General features: G+C 34.9%; 1 protein-coding gene across 1 annotated transcript in view; it reads right to left on the reverse strand.

The window, feature by feature from the left end:
• The window catches only part of USP45 (ubiquitin specific peptidase 45), a 53,699-nt gene that overhangs the window by 25,125 nt on the left and 11,602 nt on the right, over positions 1-16,972 (reverse strand). The window contains exons 3-8 of the mRNA XM_007428771.3: positions 16,708-16,877; positions 15,295-15,398; positions 14,260-14,360; positions 2,502-2,653; positions 1,849-1,944; positions 667-797 (exon numbers count right to left, since the gene is read on the reverse strand). Coding sequence (XP_007428833.2) covers positions 667-797; positions 1,849-1,944; positions 2,502-2,653; positions 14,260-14,360; positions 15,295-15,398; positions 16,708-16,877 — 754 coding nt within the window. The remainder of the gene's footprint in view (positions 1-666; positions 798-1,848; positions 1,945-2,501; positions 2,654-14,259; positions 14,361-15,294; positions 15,399-16,707; positions 16,878-16,972) is intronic.

Raw genomic sequence — 16,972 nt, forward strand, 5'->3', positions numbered from 1 at the left:
CCAGGTTCAAAGATAAAGAGACACTACCTAATTGTCATTCATTTATTAAGGAAAGTCTTACTCAGCAATATTAAAGCAACAGAATTATAATAATGATGAAAAATAATCAATTCTATTTCTGTGAACATTTCACATAATTTAGGAATGTATTCAATCAGGAATATTACCACCATAATACACAACTTTGTGATTTCTGTCACTGATAATGTTCTTCAGCCACAACAAATTTTTAAAAAATTCTTTACTTAAGAGTATATAAATGTTTTGTAAAGTCTCTAGATAAGTCAAAAGTCTGCATCCTTAATATTCAGAATAGTGGAAACAAACAGAAGGGAGCCTGTAGTTATGCACACAATCTGTCTTAGCAAAATGTCTGACAGCTGCAACACTAACAAAATTAACAGTGGATGAATTAATACCAGACACTAAACAGTTGCTATGGAAAAAACATTATCAATTTCTTTCTTTTTCCTTAATACCTAGGTTATTAATATCCAGAAAGGGGTATTCATACCAAAATGCTAATGCTTACTGTTTTAATTTTAAACAGCATGATGCATTTCTGTTGAGTGAGATACCATAAAACATATTAAACAAACCACTTTACATTTATATATGTAAATACTTTCCACATGAAAGTTACTCCTGACATAAGATTATCCTTACTTCTGACAGAGCTGGTTGAACAAAATTTTAGGAGAAAGAGGACCCTTCCCAGAGTCTTTCATGCTATGAAGGAACAGGAGCATAGCTGATGTCAGAGACCCAGGGCTTGAAAGATTCACTACCAACGGATCCTTTGGGTTCAAAAGAAATAACATATGTTAATGCACAATATCAACTCTCAGCATATATGTTTAAAGTGAATATTTCATACGATTCAATATTATAAGTTCTATTCAGACAGTAAAAGTTCTCCTAGCTCTCCTCTACCCTGCACCCTCCAACGTGTTTTCCAGATCTATTCTAAAGGGTCTTGAAAACTTGAAGAGGAAGAATTTCTTCCAGAGCATCATTTGATAAACCCATGATTTTGACCAGTTATTTTGTCTGTAATGGGCAACAATTTTGGTAGAGAACACTTGAGGGCAAAGCATCATTTATCAATGCGGAGTAACTCATAATATACAGGATTATAATACAAAATACAAATCTAATGAAGAAATCATTAAAAAATTTTAATGCAGATTTATATACAGGTAGGATAATTATTCAGGTACACCCAAGGGCCATCAGGGTTTTTCAATTTAATTTTTAAAGCCTTTACAGTACTTTCTAAGAACATCTGGTATCAACTCCAGCTGGATGGACTCACAAACTAGTGGCATTAGAGGGATTGAAAGGTTACATTTTAATTAGAAAAAAGGAAAAAGTAAACCATGCTTCAGTTTTCATTCAGCAAGGTGTCAAGCCACAGGGTTTGAACAGTAATTTGGTATGAACAGGTCAATTAGAGTAAGGGTCTCTTCTGTGCCTTCCTCTATTTAGAGAAGACTTTCTATCTGTGGAACAGATTGTGGTGCACTATACGCCTATCTGGAGGGAGGGAAAGAAGGAAATTATTTTTGTCACCTACACTCCTCCTGAATCCTCTGACACCACAACTTCCAGAAGGTCCCCCAAACCCACAAAGCAAAGGGGGAAATGGGAAAAACAGTCTTTCTCCCTTCCTCCAGCTAGAATACTCCTTGAGTAGAATTCTGCTGATTCAAACTCTGGAGCCAGCTCTATATCTAGAAAATGATAAGACTCATTGTGCACTAGAAAATGATTAAATCAAGAGTGATCATTAGATTCTTAGTGTCCACTTAATATAATGCTCAAAGGTGGGTTCAAGAGAAAGCTTACCAGTTGAGATGTTGGGCTTTGAGCTATTTTTAGCTTTGTCCCCTTTTCTTTTATTTCGCACATTAGTTCATTTAACATGTGTGTCTGTGCCAAGTTCTAAGACAAAAAAAAAGAAGCTATAGATGATAAGCAACTGGACAAATAAAAAAGTGAATTTTTATTGCTTTATGTTACAGAATGCATAAACGGTCTTCCGTGGCAGTTGCTTGACCAGATCATGGCAAAAAACCTTTATCTATTGAGCAGGACTTTTGACCTGAGGATTAATGTGCAACCGCCTACATCTCATCCTACATATCTTTTAAAAGGAAATCTCAAGACCAAGGAAATGACAAATAACTGATAGTCTCTGCTTGAAAATTCTCTTCTTGGATAAGCTGATATATACTAGGCATTTCTTTAAATACTAGGCATTTAAATACTAGACATTTATTGAAAATGTGAGTCCAAATTAGATACAAGCTAGATATCCAGGTTAGACAATTCCGGGCAACCAGTGTTGAAAAGGGAAGGAACTACCCATATAATACATATCATAGTTTGACCTGCTTATTTCTGAACTTGCGATGTTCCTCAGTGCCACAGTCACCCTTATTTCTTTGTTGTGTGATTGTTACAGATTTCTGAGCAGACAGAGTCATCTTTAGTTTTACCTGCATTACAGCATTAAAGAAACATGTGTTCCCTAAGTTATTAATGCCTTTAACAGGAACAGATGCCCAGCTGGGACCGAGGCCTTTTCCCCTTAATACGTCATTTGCTTCATTATTTTCTTCATGTAGCCATATAATTTTTGATGATGAACCTTTAATGAGAAAAGATAAGCATCAAGTCTCGCTAAACAAGTTATTGCATGCTGACCTTTAAAAAGACAAAATAATGAAGACAATGAAAAGGCCCAATTTGGAATAATACTACATTCTTGGGACATTCATTCAATGAGTTTGCAAACAGCTACTAACTAAAGACAATCAGTTCTCAGGCTCTGACTGGCAACTCTTCCTATGTTGGGAAGACACTGCAGTTGCTACTTCTTATGTTGTGTAGATTGCGTTTATGCTTATATTTTATGTAGAAATTATATCCATAATCAAATCAACTCCAAGATCATGAGAATGGCATACAGTTTTTCTTTAACAGCAAATATAAAACCCACTTTCAAAAACAATTGCAAAATGGTACAGGATCAACAAGAACACAACACTTCTTGGGCTAGTATTAGCACCTTGAATATTCTTTGGCCCTTTGGCTCCTGGTCTAAGATATATAAAGTGCTGGAGTGTGCGAAGTGGATTGGGCCAAACATTTTCAATTTCCCTGTACTATCCTGGATTACAGAATTCCTCAGTATGAGCACACTTTGAGCCTGCAGCTCTAGAAAAAATGAAAAATCTGCCACACATTGAGGCACAGAGTAATATTTGTAACTTGCTTTATGTTCTTGCTTTTTATCTGAAGTCCATGATATCATGTTCTTTGTATAAGGCTCAGTTTTTAAGGTACATAAAACAACTAGCATCTAAGACCCCCCCCCCCAAATATAACTCCTGATCAAAAACTCTTATCTGGCAACTTCATCAAATTAAGCACAATTTCACTATTTTTAAAAAAGACTAAAAATCACAACTCCAGTTTGTAATTTCTTCAATTATACAAGGACTTTTTTTTTAAGAAATTAAAATTTTTTTGGTTTAAGAAATTAATACAATCTTCAGAAAATAGTTTTACTTTCCAAGATATTCTGAAATATTCTAGCACTGGTTTCAGACCAAAATAGTTGTTCTTAATTCCCACTGGAATCAACGGGAAGAGTTAATAAATACCTGAAATACTATTGCTTTCAATGGAACTACATTCAAGTAATTAGTTGGAATCCAACTTCTAAATATTTCTTAACATAACCAAGAGATTCACAATATTTACCTTCCTGCTTTTGAACTATTACACAATGTAATAGGAGATACATACAGTAACCCAAATAGCTTTGCATGAAATTTGTACCATTTCAAAGTATATCCCAGATTCTAAACAATCCTTTTATGAAAACATTTCAGCATTAACAGGAAATGAGAATCATTAAGTAGAAGCTTAAGCACTACTTGAAATCATTAAATGTAGTCAGACTTACTCCAAGGTAACTAAATCACACTGCAGCCTTACATTTTTGCCTACTAAGTGAACAACAATTAATTACTTTCAATAATTGGCTTAATATCATGTTGTCCCCCATGACATAGTACTGTGGATCCTTAATCTAGATGATTCTTATCTGCAGTGAAATTAGAAAGCTCTTAACTAGTAATCTAGAGGTAATAAGAAGTCTTGAAATATGCTATTCAGCCTTAATTTCTACTGGTAACTTTCAAATTGTCATGGCTCCTGAACTAACTATGAACATTACTGACATATGTAATATTTTAAGTACTGATCAATGTTTCATGCCAATGGGAACTAGTAATGGGATTAATGGATGCCATGGTACAATACTGCAATCTTCTCTTTGATATATGAATTCATACATTTTCCCTAATGAATTACATATTGGGAATTATTAATAATGTAATGTATTAATTACATTAAGTGTTCTTGAAAAATAAGTAAACAGATCCTATCTACATAAATAGAACTCTCATGCTGAAATATTTCTCTATGTTTGTTTATTTAATTATTTGATCTAGGTGCCAATCAACTACAGGCCAACTCTGAGTGGCTCACAGAATAACAAAACAAGATAAACAAGATAAAAATACAATACAAAATAGATGAACAAGGTGGGGGATCTGTCCACACAAATACATAAGACAAGGGGCTCCATCCACCTTAACCCAAGGCCTGGGAGAACAGTCAGGTCTTTAAGGCCTTCCAAAAAGCCTTCAGGGTGGGAGCCATATTGATCTAAGGGCTACCTCATTCAAGAGGGCAGGTACCGTGACCAAGAAAGCATACTTCCTGAATCCTGCCGGATGACACTGTTTAATCAAAGCAGCCTGGATTGCGCCAAATCTGTTGGCTCGTACTGCCTGGGGAAGAAACCATGGGAGGCAGATGGTCCCTCAAACAACCAGGTCCCTCAAATAACCGGTATGTAGGGCTTTATAGGTGGTAACCAGCACCTTGAATCGCACCTGGAAACATACTGAAAAGCAGTGTAGCTTACAAAGCAGTGGTATCACATGAACATACCAAGGCATGCCCATCACTGCCAAGACTGCTGCATTCTGGATCAGCTGAAGCTTCAGAGTGATCTTCAAAGGTGGTCCCATATACACCTTAGTGTATTGCAACAGTTGAGCCATGAGGAACTGGGGTGTGAATGACTGTGACATGAGTATATTACATTTAAAAACTTATTTCCTCTCTCAGAAATGGGGACATGAGAACAGAATGCAGAATCATAATTAAATTGTAAAAGAAAAGTAAATAAATTTTAAAATATGCATTACAGCTGATACTAAGCTACATAATTTTCCTACTGTCTGGTCAATTTCATTGTCATAAAATCGTTGAAGCATAGAATGTGAGGGTTGGAAAGCACCTTGGAGAACGTCTAGTCTAATCTTCTGCCCGGTATAGGAATCTGATTCCTTTATGCTGACAATGAAACATCATTTATATTCCCTAATCTCCTCATATGAGCCAATAAAAACCAACAAGACATGCTAGAAGATCATCAACTGCTTCATGTTACATTTTTCATAAAACTGACCTTGTTTCTATGCACATAAATATCCCACAAATGTAACATACATTGATTGCACATGATCTACTTATGTTTGATAATGTTTCTGCTATTTTCTAACCAGAGGTAATCTCTGTCAAACTATCCCTAACAGTGACATCTGTGAAGCACTGCTGCTGTGTAACTATTATTGTTTTTGGTGGGGTTCACAAGATAGTTGAAAGGAAGCTAGTTCAGAAATTGTAGAACAGATCACATGTCACATGCAGGTATATCCTACAGTACATTGCTACCAATTCCTTCCACTCATAGGCAGGTGTTGTCAGAGGCAGTGGCTACACTCTACCTAATGTTAGGATTATCTTTATATAATTAGTGCATTCCTGGTAGACTACTCCTAAAATTGTCTTTCCACTAGAACAGCCAGCAACAAGATTGTAATCTAAAATATGTATTCTCCAGAGTGCCCACCCAAAATCCTGTTCAAAATGCAAGTCTGCAACATGTCTCAGGACATGGAGCAAAGCTAAAAAATGCCCCTTCTCCCTGAAAGTTCCCAGATGCCTCCCGCAAATCTGCTCTAGAGGGATGACAGACCAAAAAGAGCATATTTGGGATCATGCAAGGGGGAAGATTTGAAAGTTAATTCCTATTGTACAACTTTAAATCCACTTGCATAATTTTGGATCTAGCCTTTTAGGATTTTCAAAGCATTAAAGACAGAATTGATGCTTTCAGAATTACTGATTATAATCCTCTCTCACTTCTATGAGAATTCAAGCAAGTCCCCTTGATTTGGATTTCTTTCCTCTTCTCCCTCATTTTATGCTCTTTAACAATCCCGTACGATATAGATAAGATGAAAGATAGTACCAGCTTAAGACTTTTGTGGCTAATTTAAACTTTTGTTTTGCTGGTCCGAGTTTAACATCTATCTATTATGCCAACATGACTCATATCTTTTTTTATAAAAAAGAAATAGATGTTTTCATTTAAAGTATACATAAATGTGTCTGGAGTTTTGAGAAAAGCCTAAATTGTGCCCTTAATTTGTATATTGGTATACCACAGTTGTTGCATTTATCCATCGGCATTCAACAACATCTGGGAAAACATCTTAAAGTAAACAATGCTCAGAAGGCCATCTGGATCAAACTGTGGGCAAAAATTAGAACAGAAGCATATGGAAAAACAGATTTTAACTCCCCTTCAGCACTGCAGGATGACAAATGTCAGATCTAGATCTGTCCACGCTTCACTGTGCGATGCTTTGCAGCACCACCTGGCTCTCCTTGCCCAGCCACCAAATATGGGCAGCCCTGCCACAGCGGACCATATCTGCAGGGCAAACTTAATAAAAGCATTTCATTTCATGGTTAAATGACAGCTTCACACAAGTAGCAAGGTTCTGTCTACAGAATCTCCAACGTGAGTCATCCAGGGGGAAAATAAAGCACACCGACCCCTGAAACCCCCACACAAAACCACAGAGAACAAACAAGATAATTTTATGGCCAGACCTGGGTGCTTATATAATTATAAATGTAGGAAACCATAATTACACATCTAAAGAGTACATTATTTTAACAGTAACCAAGAGACTAACATGAATAAAATCCTGTCTTTCTAGATCTTAACATTTAATCTGTAACTCAAACTCAATCCTAAACACACTTTCCACAGAGAAGATACATTGAAAATAGTGCATCTTATTTCTTAATGAAATTAGGTGAAGTGCATGGAAATCAACTAAGCATTTGGGAGTAAGTGCCACTGAACTCTGCCTTCTTGCTTCATATATTGTGCTAAATAAATAATCTGTGTCTTATTTAGTCATGGATCATTGAATAAACCTTGGGTGACTGGATTCATACATGCTAAGCCATAAACCACTGTTTACAAACCACAACAGTCAGATTCACAACATGTTGATCTAAAACCAAATAAACTATGTTTATGGTTTAAAACAATGCAAAAGCCAAATATACTTTTGAATAAATGTTCATAAAATCAAATGGTTCATTCACTTGCACTGAAAAATAGCATAATGGCAAGCTACTTCTAAACAAGTCCCACAGCATTAATTGGAGTTACCTCAGTCTGAAATGAAATTACACAGAACTATAGCATTCACTTAACTTCTTAAGTCTCTTTCTTCTATCTTGTCTTATTGTGTGAGTTCAGCATGTATTTAACCCTTTATTCTTAAAGCATTCTGTGTTGACTTCAGAAATGCAAGAATGAAAGAAAGCCTGCATTAATCCATTTTACCATTATACTAATAAGAGCAGTATCTCTGAATATACTCTTATTCCTTTTTCACCTTATTGAAACAGACATTTAAGTGGACATACAGAGGGTACAAAAGTAAAAAAAAAAAAAAGCAATCGTTCACTATGTTTATTTAATCATAGTATAGTTTTCCCTTTTTAAACATTAAAAAACAGTATTTTTATTCTCTGAGTATTCCAATTGCAAAATTATACCTATCTTTTCTGTTACAAAATTCACATCTTGCAGCATTAGATTTACATTGCTAAGATTTTTTTAAAATAATAATTTATGTGCTAAACTAATTAACAAAAGTATTAATGAGCAGTATTAATGACACAGTATTAACTTGAAATCATCATAAAATAATAAAAAGAAGGAGGGGAGGGAAAAAAAAGGGCCTAGAAAATTTAAGCTATGGAGCAACTCCAAAAATATATTGATAAAAATGACATTTTCTATTGAAGCATTCATGAACACTATTTGAAACTCCCTGAGCACTGTTCATTAATGGAAAAGCAGGATATAAATCAAATGAATCAAAATGAAGAAAATTGAATTGGCATTATTCCGTATTGAAGAAACCATAAAAATTGAATTTTAAAGAGAAAAGTCAATGAAACATTTGATTCTTAACAGGCGGCTTTAAATGTTATGTTTCAAGTTTTCTACCACAACACAACATCAAAAGATGCAAAATAATTTTAGTGTCTGAAATAATTCAGCACTGCTGAAATACACAAAACATTCATAAATGCCATAAGAGTCCAGATATTACAAAGTGAGAATTGACAGAGAAATTTTCCCAACTGAGTTTTTCATTATAATAATCTTGTTTTCACCCTTCATATTTAGGTGGCCATAATGTGCTATCATGCATTTCTTTAACTAAGGATAGAGGGAAATATAATACTGAAATACATAGTTCCTAAGGGAAATCAACCTTTCTGAAGCAAATGTTTCTTCTTCTGTCAACCTAAGAGGTTCTTCATACCTGACCCTCAGCAAAGAGCTGTAGGATCAAGTCCAGCACTGAGTGAAATAATTCCCTCCCCAAGCAGAATCTTTTTTTTTTTTTTAGGACAAAAATGAAAACCATTGTGAACATCCTTAAAAAATATAACTTCCTATAAACTTAAATAGTTACATTTTTGTTTGGATGCCAGTGTAAACCAACACTCTTCCCACATTCAGCAATTAGAATGTTGGGGTTCCAAAAATGAACCAATGGCTGTTATAGGCACACTTAAAACAGCTCACTAACTTGGAGGTCTGGGAAAGATTTCAGTGGTGCTAGCTGGACTATTTTAACAACACCAAGCAAATTTTAACAAGATGCTCTGTTTCTTAGGGACAGCTTAAAGAACATAATCCCTTGCAGAGTTCATCACATACTGACTCTTTTAAAGAAAAATAAGAAATCAGTTTTACCCTTCCATTTTCTGTGCAGTATATGCAACTTCATTGGATAGATAGCTTTATTGTGGTCATAAGACCAGCTTGTACATTGGGAGTTTTCTTTGAGTTTCTCTTCTTATAGACACTAATGTACCCAGAAAGTTGCTTCAGATAATTCCTCAACGCTCTGGGGTAGATCTGCGAGGTGAGTAGAAAGTGTGGGGGAGAAAGGGTCACCTGTGATGATTTGGCCGGCCCACAAATTAGCAGTATGTTTTCACCAGATATACTTTAATCCATTCTAAAACTACTGTCTGTAAAATTTTCAGAAGGCCTATTCAGGTAGGTCAAGTTTAAGAACCCTCCCTGGAATGATTAATCTTTCATTTTAATCTCATCATAAGAAAAACATAACAAGTGAGCAGGCATATTGTCTTCCTTTGAGCATTTAATTACTAAAAACAAAACACAAAACAGCCCCTGACACATCTGTTTCACGATTCCAAACAAATTACAATAATTGCTGGGATGCAATACTTTTGCTTTTTAATTTTAAATATTATTTATATTTATAAATAATTATAAATAATTATAAATAATTATAAATAATTTATATTATATTTAAATATTATTTTTAATTTAAAATATACAGAAATTAGACAATTCTATATACAAAGCAGTTGTATTGTTCTTCAGAGCCTGGTAAAAAATGTTTTGCAAAAATGTTACAAAAATTCCAAAATATTATTAAAACAAATCAGCATTTCCTTTAATTCACAGAATAATTGGTATTCAGACAAAGACCTATCAAAAATATAGTGCAACATCTTTTTTTTATTTTCTTTTTTTAAAGAAAGCAAACATAGAGCCTGGCAAAGAAGCAATTACTGAATTATTTAGCAGCAAAATAAAATAAAATAAAATAAAATAAAATAAAATAAAAGGCTGTCGTAGTGAGCCATTGGTGTTGAAAATGAGAATAAAATGTTTCTGTAAATCTCAGAGCAACTAGAAATTATTTTTGAATGGTAATTAACTTTTTTCCCCTGTACCCGTTAACTGAGAGATGCAGTGGGGGCAGGAGTACGGGGGGGGGGGGTGTTTCAAGGGATCAAACAAACCTTCATTTCTAATCTTCTTTCCTAGGCAACCGTCAGCCAAAACCGTAACAGCTCAGCATGGTTTCTGTGTACTACATGTGCACTAGGTTCATGTGAAACTCACAAGTGTGCCGTCATGACAATATTGCACCTGCTTTGCTGGCCAATGCTGTATAACGGGCCAGCTCCCTTTTTCCACAAAACTAGCCTCTGCTGGGTGGTTACTCTTTCCAAAACACTTGCTTTATTCTTCCGCGCTGTGGCAAACCTGACTTGTTAACCAAACAGATGACTTTCAGAAAGAAAAAGAAAAGGGAGAAGGGAGAAAGGAGGCGACGCAGACTTGCTGGGCAGGGTAAATCACAAGATCTGATGGGAAGTCCACACAGCTGCCAGCATTTTTTTGGGAACCCCACACTTGGGCTCATCTCAACCACTTAATGTAATTCCCTGGTCAGTCATGGAGCAGTAATGTCATTCGCCCATTTTTGCAGGCAAGATGAGCCTTTATGAGTGAAAAGGCAGAGATCTGGCTGCCAGACTTGCTCTCTGCAATCGCAAATATTTTACTTCTGTTTATTTCTCAAAATATATTTGTTAGAAAATCTGTGCTACTTGCTCCTCAATACAGTTGCTTTTTCTTCAAATATGTTCTTGATTAGTCTGAAACTGGACAAGCAAGCTACGCTCTATTTGTCCAGTTTGTCTCATTATCGCCAGGCATATGGTATTTGAGAAAGAATCGTAATTTTCTGAGAAACCTTTTCTAGCAAATGCATACTATTATAAAATAAGCCCTGTTTGTTTCTTCACTTATTTTAAGGAACTGCCTGTACACTGTGCACTAAAATACATTTTTCATCTAAAGGAAAAAACCTAGTTGCAATTTGTATGTTCTATTGGATATAAAAGAAGAGAACAATTCATGTGCAATTAAAAATCCTCATAAAAGCGCTGGTCATGCTCAGTGTTCTTTCTGTTCTCTCTTGGGAATATGGCCAATTTTCCTTACATTTAATTTCTGTATTGTACGCAAACCGACTTTATTTAAAAAAAATCAACTGTAACCAATAATTTCAACAGGAAAAAAGATAGGTTCCGTTTAGACGTATATTTAACAAAAATAAGGCTAATAGAGACATGCAGTGCTTAGACAATTAGTCAATTTCATTTTTATATGTATTTTTTAATGTTATTTTAAAAAGGATCAATTGGGCACTTTTAAAAATATCAACAATTTTAAAAATTATAAAAACTTCTGATAACATGCATAGATAAGGAGAAATCATCTTTCCACACTCGCTCGTGGGAGCAAACATCTCTAAGATACTGTCTGCTGCAATACATAAAATAGAATATATTGTAAGTTATTTCCTGTCTTTCTACTTGTATAAGTATTTAAAGAGGCTTAGGACAAAGAAAAGAAATACACCTATTACAAAGCTATGAGTCATCACTAATTAATTTAAATATTATAACTTAATATGCATACAACTGATCAACTAAAAATGAAGCCTACAGCCACTTTCCGAGGAGTAAATCCTGTTTGATTCAGTATGACTTACTTCAAACAGGCATGTAGAACATTCCATAGAAAAGCTACAACCTTATGGATATTTACTAAAAACTAAGACCTACTAAAGTAGTTGGAACTTCTTTCTAAAACATAAGATTGTGCTTTAAGTTTTCTAGTCGAGCAGGATTTCTTATTAGCATCTGGGTTTAAACATTTTAAACACCCCACAAACCAGGTTCCATGTAGCCAGCCGAAACATGAAACCTGCATCCATTCATCTACCCTTAAGTATTTTTTACTGAATTCAATATTTTATGGAATATTCCCCAACCAAGTGCCAAATGGATTTTGTGTTACATTCATACTGTCAGTTTTCCAACCCTAGAGTATTTCACTGGAATTACAATCCTTGATTCCTCATGTATAGAGAACATGAGACCTATGTGCAAAAATAACATACTAAGATTCTCTTTTCCAAATGGGTCTGGAGCTGATTAAATTTCCCATTCCTGCATAACACTGCATGTCAGAATCAGTACTGATATATCTAAACCTCTGCAGAATACATTGACAGAACAATGTAAATCATTTATCACCTCTTATTTGGCACAACAGCTGCATTCTAGAAAACACTTAATTTGTAATTCATTTTCTGCCATGAGTTAACATCATGTTCAGGAAATCATAACCTGGGATTTCTAAGCAGTATGTTACTGTAGTACCTCCAGATGTTTCAAATATAATATAAATCTGGAAAAGCCAACTTTTTCTCCCTCTACCTTAATTCTACTTGATTTACTTATTTATGTTAATCTTCCATCAAAATGTTCCATTCTGAACTCCTTCCTCCTCTCTTTTTCAAAGAGAAGTTCAGCAAAAGCACTCCTCTCGTTGAACTGCTAAATTCCCTTCCAAGCTAAATCAATGACTATCATAAAAAGGTAAATGGCTGCTTTGGGGTCGTGTGATTTCCCTTCCTCCAAAATAAGGATGGAAATTGACGCAGAAGGTCTCTGGGAATCAAGACAGTCTCATTTTCCACCCTTAAAAACATCCCAACACCCTCTGTAAATGGTCTAAAACTGTGCTACTGAAATCCAGCCAATTTGCTGCTGTTATTTCAGGCCATTGGGGGTGGGGGGGAACAAAAAATGAGCTGAAAAAATTTGCCTCCCATACTTTTTTGTGATGTCATCACTCTTCTAGTACAATCCTCCAGATGGCTGAGGGAGCAAGCTGAACCTGAACTTTAGGAAGTTGCCCACTCTGGCCTAGTGGACAGATGGCCAAGCCCCAGCCCCACCCAGACTTCTACTGACGATCTTTGCCCTATTCTAATGGTGTGGAATTCCAAATGCTCTGTCCAGTTATTCCCAAGACTGAAGTTTTTCACCTCAAAAGTAAGAGGGGGGGGGGGAAAGCATAAACCCCACCCAAATTCAGTATCTAAATACTAATTCCACCTTGGATAAAAACTGCCAATTCATTTCAGTGTAAACAAATATTAAGTGGTGCTCATTATCTTTAAAGCCTTAGTCAGCTTAATTTCAGGCTATTTGAAAGAATACCTTCTTTTATATGAACTTCCATGCTTATTGTGTTCATCCAAGGAGTTTACCTTCAGTTGTCACAAGTTTCTTTGGCGGCAATTCAAATCAAACCTTTTCTATTGCCTCTCCAGCTCTTTGGAATGCACATTTTATTAGTCAAGTCCCTTAAAACCATATTTTTTGTAACATTTAGTTGCTGATTTCAGGTATTGATTTTAATTATTAATTTTACTTGTTTTACTTATTTATTTTAATCACTATTTTAACTATATTTAATCTCTCACTTTAAAATTATTTTAATATATTTTAAACCAGTGAGAATTTTTTGTTAATTAGGTAGACAGAATATCAAGTTCAATAAACAAATAAAACAGAGTGGTGAATATATATTATTTACAGCATAAATAGGACAAAACAAGAGTTAAGAGTTGGATTAGACACAGAATATTTAACAAAGTGAAATATACGGGATTTAATCTGATCATGATTTTCTCAAATCCCATGATTTCAAGTTGCTTCTGAAAGCAGAATTAAATCTGGCCCAATCCAATATGTACCCACATAATATTGTTCTCCACTGCTAAATTCTGTCTCTCAATTACAAAGCAATCCCACAAACACTCATATATCTAGCAAACATTAAAACCTAGAGTCTTTGTTTTAGAAGTTAACCACTGCTGTATTCAATAGCAAGTAGTGAGTGGATCCAACATTTTTTAATAGAAGGCATTTGCTTATTAGCCAAAAGATAGTTCAGTCATTTGTTTGAAGTTTGCTTATAGTGCTACAACATCACACTGGTTTTTTGTTTTGTTTTGTTTTTTTACTTCATCCTTCTGATGTATCTAACCAGACACATAACATCATACTAACATAAAATGTCTTAAGGTAACTTACTTGATTCATTCCTAGTAACATGCCTTTGGAGGAAGTCAACAATCTGTGTCAAAGCCTTTTTGTTACAATGTGTTGAGAGCTCCTCATTACATTCATAACACCTAAAATAAGCATTCAAATGCAGTAACAATAACTTTCAAGAAGACAGGGATTAAACTCTTATGACACTAGCCATATTCAGATGTTCTAAAATCTAGAGTGTTCACTAAGAGCACTGAATAAGCCACAACTCCACCAACATAATTCAGATGTTGCCTTAGAGGAATCTGGAACTTAAAACTAAACAAATACCTTAGTTCCCGTTTTGCTCACTTTCTTTAAGACTAAAATAGTAACAGTCTCATCTTAAGAGCATTGCTCATGCCACTCACTGATAAGAACATATTGTTCCAGTGGACCTGACAAGTTCACAAGAAACCATAAGTGACCAGAGAGAAGACGGAGGGAATTCTGTTCTTTCCCACTTCCCTGTTCTTTCTCTACAACTACTATGTGTAACTGGCTTTGCATGCTGCAGCAGCCTCATAGTACAAATCAGGAGATGAGGGGAATGGGGGATGGGGCATACAAGTATACCAAAAAGGTATGTAATAATAATGTAATAATGAAAAATGGATTGCCTATGTTTGCTACTACCAAAGGCAATGTAACAGATTTCAAAGACTACTTTTTACTATTCATATATCTAAATACATTTTAGCAAGTTATTAGTCTGACTCACTGGAAAAAACCATGAATAAAGACAAGACTTTTATCTAACTGGCTTGAAGAATGACTAAACAAAAGAATATAAATCCTAGTACAGTTTCATAACCGTACATGTGATAATTTGTATCCTTAATCATTCATAACTAAAATGCTTGTAATAATAACTTGTATAAACTATGAAGTATTATAGTTACTTATAGCCTTATATTAAGGCTAGTTAACAACTGAAATAAAATTATTTCATTTTATGTACAACTAAATGTACCACTGCATATCTTTACTCTTAAATGCACGAAGTTTTCTCTCTCAAAATACAAGTTAACTTACCATATGATCCATGTGCTAAGATTGATTACAATGCAATGAGATTCTGCCTGTGTAGCCTGGAAGTGCTTCAGAGAATGCTGGCCTTCTGAATTTTGACCGCAGCCCTAAAGACCATTGATAAAATCTCAAGGTGTAGTTATATTCTGCAGTGAAAGCAGCAAGTATGTTTTATTTTACAACATGAAACAAAGGACACATCTGTTTGTTTGTTTTTTTTAAAGCATATTGACATACTGTACTTCAACAAGCATAGCTTGTCTGAAGGTGGGAATCCTGCTAACTTGTCACAAACAAAGCGATGTAGAAACCATTATATTGTCTTCTTCATACTGAGCCACTTCCACAACAAATGACCAGCATCATAGACAGGTCATTGTCCATGATAAAATGACTCTTCTGAACCTGCCAAGGAACATAATAGCAGCTACATTTCCTCCTGGTTATGATACAAAGTTGTATATTAGCGTTTTCTCAAAACAATGAGACCAGAAGATCTATGAAAGAACAAGCTGCTGCATATTCCCAAACAAAAACTAAAATGTTACTTTCAGCTCCCATAATAGATAAAATTCCACAAGTTTAGTCCCAGATCCTGCCTTTTAATACTTCAGCAGAGTTCCGCAAAGTCAATGAAATGTTCCATGACCTAGATAACAAACACATAAGATGAGGACTGAGGATTAGGCCAAAGGCCTATCTAGTCCAGCATCCCGGATCACACTACGAACAATCAGATGAATCTGTGAAGCTCAAAAGCATGGACAGGAGATGAATATTCTATTACTGTCCCCTTACTACTGATATTTAAGGTGTGTTGTGTTTGATTCTGGAAGAAATGCATGACTATCAAGATTATCTGCCATGGTTCCATCTAGTCCCCTTTTAAATCCGCCTAAGTGAATCAGAATCACTATGGTGTACAGTAATATTTATTTATTTTATGGACAACTACCATAAAATAAAGTCAGCACAAAATCAGAATTGATACCAAAAATTAAAATAACAATAAATATTTAATCAAATTATCAACAATTAAACTCCTGCTCAAAAATGTGCCTTCAAAGCCTGTTAAAATTCCCACAAGGAACTCTGTTCTCTTGCTTCAACAGGCAGTACAAGTGCCATATCTGGTGGCAGTGAATTCCAATGTTTAACAATGCACTATGTAAACAAATGCTTTTTTTTATGGCTTCAAAAACTCCTTGTTATTAGGCTTCCATTCCATAGGTGACCTCAGGAATAATGTGAAAAAACAAAACCTTTCTATATGTATTTTTTCACACTATGCATGATTTTTTTAAAACCTCTATACTGTCTCTCTTTAACACACTTCTTTCAGAGCTCATAATCCCCAAATGCTACATTTGTTCTATAGGAATGATATATAAGCTATTAATTTACAATTTTATTTACCTGAATGCCACATCTGAGACAGAGCCATATATCAGAAGGCATTACTGGCTCACCATTGTATATTCTTCTTTCCTTTAAGCACTCTGAACATATTGACCAAACATTTTGTGCTACTGCCCGCTTCACATGATGGACATCAACTGCCTGGCTCACATGCTGGCATGTCAGTCCTACATCGAAGATTAAAAAAAAAAGGATTCAAAAGATTAAGACATACATTATTGTTGGAGGAAATATGTAATAAGAAAATATTTTAATAATTTGA

Source organism: Python bivittatus, unplaced genomic scaffold (assembly GCF_059951505.1).
Source record: "Python bivittatus isolate LINGU-HERP-01145 unplaced genomic scaffold, Pbiv_v1 ctg000020_np1212, whole genome shotgun sequence".
In the NCBI taxonomy this organism is placed as follows: Eukaryota; Metazoa; Chordata; class Lepidosauria; order Squamata; family Pythonidae; genus Python; species Python bivittatus.